This window comes from Trematomus bernacchii, unplaced genomic scaffold (assembly GCF_902827165.1).
Source record: "Trematomus bernacchii unplaced genomic scaffold, fTreBer1.1, whole genome shotgun sequence".
Classification (NCBI taxonomy): domain Eukaryota; kingdom Metazoa; phylum Chordata; class Actinopteri; order Perciformes; family Nototheniidae; genus Trematomus; species Trematomus bernacchii.
In genome coordinates, this window is record NW_022987861.1 from 15001 (window position 1) to 20000 (window position 5000).

Consider the following 5000-nt stretch of genomic DNA (forward strand, 5'->3'; position numbering starts at 1 on the left):
TATAGGGTTTATACCCATAAGGTTCATTACTATAGGGTTTATACCCATAGGGTTTACTATAGGGTTTATACCCATAGGGTTTATACCCATAGGGTTTATACCCATAGGGTTTACTATAGGGTTTATACCCATAGGGTTCATTACTATAGGGTTTATACCCATAAGGTTCATTACTATAGGGTTTATACCCATAAGGTTTACTATAGGGTTTATACCCATAAGGTTCATTACTATAGGGTTTATACCCATAGGGTTCATTACTATAGGGTTTATACCCATAAGGTTTACTATAGGGTTTATACCCATAGGGTTCATTACTATAGGGTTTATACCCATAGGGTTTACTATAGGGTTTATACCCATAGGGTTTATACCCATAGGGTTTACTATAGGGTTTACTATAGGGTTTACTATAGGGTTTATACCCATAGGGTTTACTATAGGGTTTATACCCATAAGGTTTACTATAGGGTTTATACCCATAAGGTTCATTACTATAGGGTTTATACCCATAGGGTTTACTATAGGGTTTATACCCATAAGGTTCATTACTATAGGGTTTATACCCATAGGGTTTACTATAGGGTTTATACCCATAAGGTTCATTACTATAGGGTTTATACCCATAGGGTTTTACTATAGGGTTTATACCCATAAGGTTCATTACTATAGGGTTTATACCCATAGGGTTTACTATAGGGTTTATACCCATAAGGTTCATTACTATAGGGTTTATACCCATAGGGTTTACTATAGGGTTTATACCCATAAGGTTCATTACTATAGGGTTTATACCCATAGGGTTTACTATAGGGTTTATACCCATAGGGTTTACTATAGGGTTTATACCCATAAGGTTTACTATAGGGTTTACTATAGGGTTTACTATAGGGTTTATACCCATAGGGTTTACTATAGGGTTTACTATAGGGTTTATACCCATAGGGTTTACTATAGGGTTTACTATAGGGTTTATACCCATGGGGTTTACTATAGGGTTTATACCCATAGGGTTTACTATAGGGTTTATACCCATAAGGTTCATTACTATAGGGTTTATACCCATAGGGTTTACTATAGGGTGTATACCCATAGGGTTTACTATAGGGTGTATACCCATAAGGTTCATTACTATAGGGTTTATACCCATAGGGTTTACTATAGGGTTTATACCCATAGGGTTTACTATAGGGTGTATACCCATAAGGTTCATTACTATAGGGTTTATACCCATAGGGTTTACTATAGGGTTTATACCCATAGGGTTTACTATAGGGTTTATACCCATAGGGTTTACTATAGGGTTTATACCCATAGGGTTTACTATAGGGTTTATACCCATAAGGTTCATTACTATAGGGTTTATACCCATAGGGTTTACTATAGGGTTTATACCCATAGGGTTTACTATAGGGTTTACTATAGGGTTTATACCCATAAGGTTAATTACTATAGGGTTTATACCCATAGGGTTTACTATAGGGTTTATACCCATAGGGTTTACTATAGGGTTTATACCCATAGGGTTTACTATAGGGTTTATACCCATAGGGTTTACTATAGGGTTTATACCCATAAGGTTCATTACTATAGGGTTTATACCCATAGGGTTTACTATAGGGTTTATACCCATAGGGTTTACTATAGGGTTTATACCCATAGGGTTTAATATAGGGTTTATACCCATAGGGTTTAATATAGGGTTTATACCCATAAGGTTCATTACTGTAGGGTTTATTATTACTACTAGCAGAGCAGCAGCCTCAGGAGAACCTACGAGCTGCTGCTTGCTTCAAGAAGGACATGCGAGCCATTCGGATACACTGGAGGGACTCTGATCAAAAAGTGTTACACCTGGATTAGATTCCTGACTTTAAACCTGTGATTTTCTCCTGGGAGTGGTGACTTCCTGACCCCCATGATGTTCTTGTTGCAGGTGGAGACCTACCTGTCCGTGGTCAAATGTCGACTCTTTCCAGAGACCAACTGCACCTCGTAGTCCAGCCCACAACACGGAAACCCACCTCTAAATGTGTAGCCCCGCCCACAACACGGAAACCCACCTCTAAATGTGTAGCCCCGCCCACAACACGGAAACCCACCTCTAAATGTGTAGCCCTGCCCACAACACGGAAACCCACCTCTAAATGCGTAGCCCTGCCCCTCGATGTGTAGCCCCGCCCATAACACGAAAACCCACCTCTAAATGTGTAGCCCCGCCCCTCGACGTGTAGCCCCGCCTCTCTGCTTAATAGCGATAGTATTAGAATTAGCCTCTGTTCAGTGATTGGTTGAAGCAGGTCGTGTTTCTGATGACTAAATGTGTTTGACAGTTATACAGGAAGTGCTGAATGTTTTAAATAAAGTTTGTGCTGTGTTGCATTCAGAGTCGTGTCAATGATTCATGAACTTCCCTTCAGTTTATAAACGATTTATCTGTCAAATAATTTCCCTATTTGGAATAAATAAATGTGACTGTCTATCTATCTGATTATTCTGTGATGCTTCACTGCCTCTGATTCTATAGTGAATAATAATACATAAATAAACACCTCATCATCCTATATTATAAATACACTGAACAAATATATAAACGCATCATGAGCTGAAATCAAAGATCTAAGACCTCTTCCCTGTAAACAAAATACTTATTACTCTCAAATATGTTTAAATATGTGTTAGTGAGTACTTCCTCAGTGTTAGTGAGTACTTCCTCACTTCCTCTGTGTTAGTGAGTACTTCCTCACTTCCTCTGTGTTAGTGAGTATACTTCCTACTTCAAAGACGCTTTACATAAAATCAGAACAGAAACAAAATCAAAAACCAAAACCATAAACAAAAGTCCTAATCCAAGTGCTGAGTAAAATGGGGGGGGGGGGGGGTAGGGTTGTTGATCAGTGTTTGAAAGCTAGAGTGAATAAGTGAGTTTTGAGAGATTTTTTGAAGGATTCAAGATTGTTGGCCTTTCGGCTCTTTCCGTCAGAACTCGTATTTCTCCGGACGGCCCTCCTCCCTCTTCTGGAATCTTCGGCTCCTTCCGTCAGAACTCGTGTGTCTCCGGATGGCCCTCTCCTATGTTCGGCTCTTTCCGTCAGAACTCGTGTGTCTCCGGATGGCCCCCTCGGGTATCTTCGGCTCTGTTCGGCTGTTAACGGTCGGTTTGTTCAAATCTCCGGCCGCAGCTCCTCCTGGAGACCGAAGTGAAGAAAAGCTCCGAAAGGAAAGAGGGAAAAGCGACCGAAGAGCCGGAGAAGCGGGATGACGGTGCTGCAGGAACCCGTGCAGGTAAAGGCTTTATCAGTAATGGAGATAATAATAAGGGAGGGTAGCCGGAGAGAGGAGCCCCTGAGCGGGGAGATCTCTACTCTGAGGCCGGGCTGGAGCTCCTCTCTCCGGCCTCACAGCTGCTGTCTCTCCGCCACAGGCCCCACCGGTTTACTGCTCTTATTATCGGTGTTATTGCTGGTCCTACTGCTGTTAAAAACCCTCCCATTAACACTGAGGTTCGGTCAGTTGGTTCTCTATCAGCAGAGCTAGCTGTTAGCTAGGTTAGCTCCAGATAGCCTCCGTGTTTAAGGCTCCCCTGTCGGTCAGAAACACGGAGTGAGGCTCCCCTGGTCCATGAAACATGTTCTGCTTCATTATGAACATATCAGTGTGGTTCTGTTTCATTAGATAATATCACTGTGGTTCTGTTTCATTAGATAATATCACTGTGGTTCTGCTATAGATATACATGGTTCCTCAGCACAAACACGGATTAAAGGTTAAACGACTTTCTGACTGAATACTGAATATATATAAAAGATATGAAATAAACAGCTATTGATGTTTCAATGTCTCTGAATCAGCTGTTTCTGATGAGCAGGAGAAGCTGATCGGCTTCACAGTTCTGTATTATTACATGCTAACATGTAGCTGTGTTAGCATGTGAGCCGGCTAACATCGATGCTAATGTTTACCCATCACCCCCCTAAAGTTCACAGACAGACACGGGTATGTTGTGATTGTTGTTAAAGTCTGACTCGAGATCAGCTGTTTTACTAAAGATAAACAACAGTTGGTTAGCTTCTTCTTGCTAAAGCTAGCTAACACCAGCTACCTGCAGGTTAGCATCAAAACATTAGCATCAGCTGGTTAGCCTCTGTTATACAGACTGTAATAATGATTCAATTAAACTGTTAATCAGACTGTAATAATGGTTCAATTAAACTGTTAATCAGACTGTAATAATGATTCAATTAAACTGTTATACAGACTGTAATAATGATTCAATTAAACTGTTAAACATTACATTACATTTCATTTAGCTGACGCTTTTATCCAAAGCGACTTACAATGACCAATTACAGGGACATTCTCCCTGGAGTAACTAAGGACTAAGTGCCTTACTCAAGGGCACACTAGTGGTGGTGTTCCTTGAGCGGGATTTGAACTCACAACCTTCCAATCTTCAGCCCACCTCATTATCCATTAGACCACCACTATCCAGACTGTAATATTTATTAAATTAAACTGTTATACAGACTGTAATAAAGGTTACATTAAACTGTTATACAGACTGTAATAAAGGTTACATTAAACTGTTATACAGACTGTAATAAAGGTTCAATTCAACTGTTATACAGACTGTAATAAAGGTTACATTAAACTGTTATACAGACTGTAATAAAGGTTACATTAAACTGTTATACAGACTGTAATAAAGGTTACATTAAACTGTTTACCACAAGGTGACTTCCTTTTCATTTCCTGCTTCTTCACACATACTCTCTCCAGTACAGGTTAGCTCTGAGTGTTAGCATGCTAATGTAAACACAGACCATATTACTTCCAGAACACATTGTTTCTGACAGCAACGTTTCTGATTGGCCCGTGGGTGTAAAGCCCGCCCACATTTTAGTAATGTGGTCATGACTCAGCAAATCTGGATCAGCTCCGTTGCTCCCCCGTTTTTAGAGATGTGTACGGAGGAAAAGAGAGAGGGGTTTATTTCCTGA

At 40.4% G+C, this 5000-nt stretch overlaps 2 protein-coding genes across 2 annotated transcripts in view; both read left to right on the forward strand.

Annotated features, from left to right (window-relative positions):
• gh1 (growth hormone 1) overlaps positions 1 to 2386 on the forward strand; it is a 6392-nt gene extending 4006 nt beyond the window's left edge. The window contains exon 6 of the mRNA XM_034113528.1: positions 1937 to 2386. Coding sequence (XP_033969419.1) covers positions 1937 to 1999 — 63 coding nt within the window. The 3' untranslated portion in view covers positions 2000 to 2386. The remainder of the gene's footprint in view (positions 1 to 1936) is intronic.
• A 747-nt stretch (positions 2387 to 3133) lies between these two features.
• cdc27 (cell division cycle 27) overlaps positions 3134 to 5000 on the forward strand; it is a 35205-nt gene continuing 33338 nt past the window's right edge. Inside the window, 1 exon segment of the mRNA XM_034113525.1 lies at positions 3134 to 3285. Coding sequence (XP_033969416.1) covers positions 3259 to 3285 — 27 coding nt within the window. The 5' untranslated portion in view covers positions 3134 to 3258.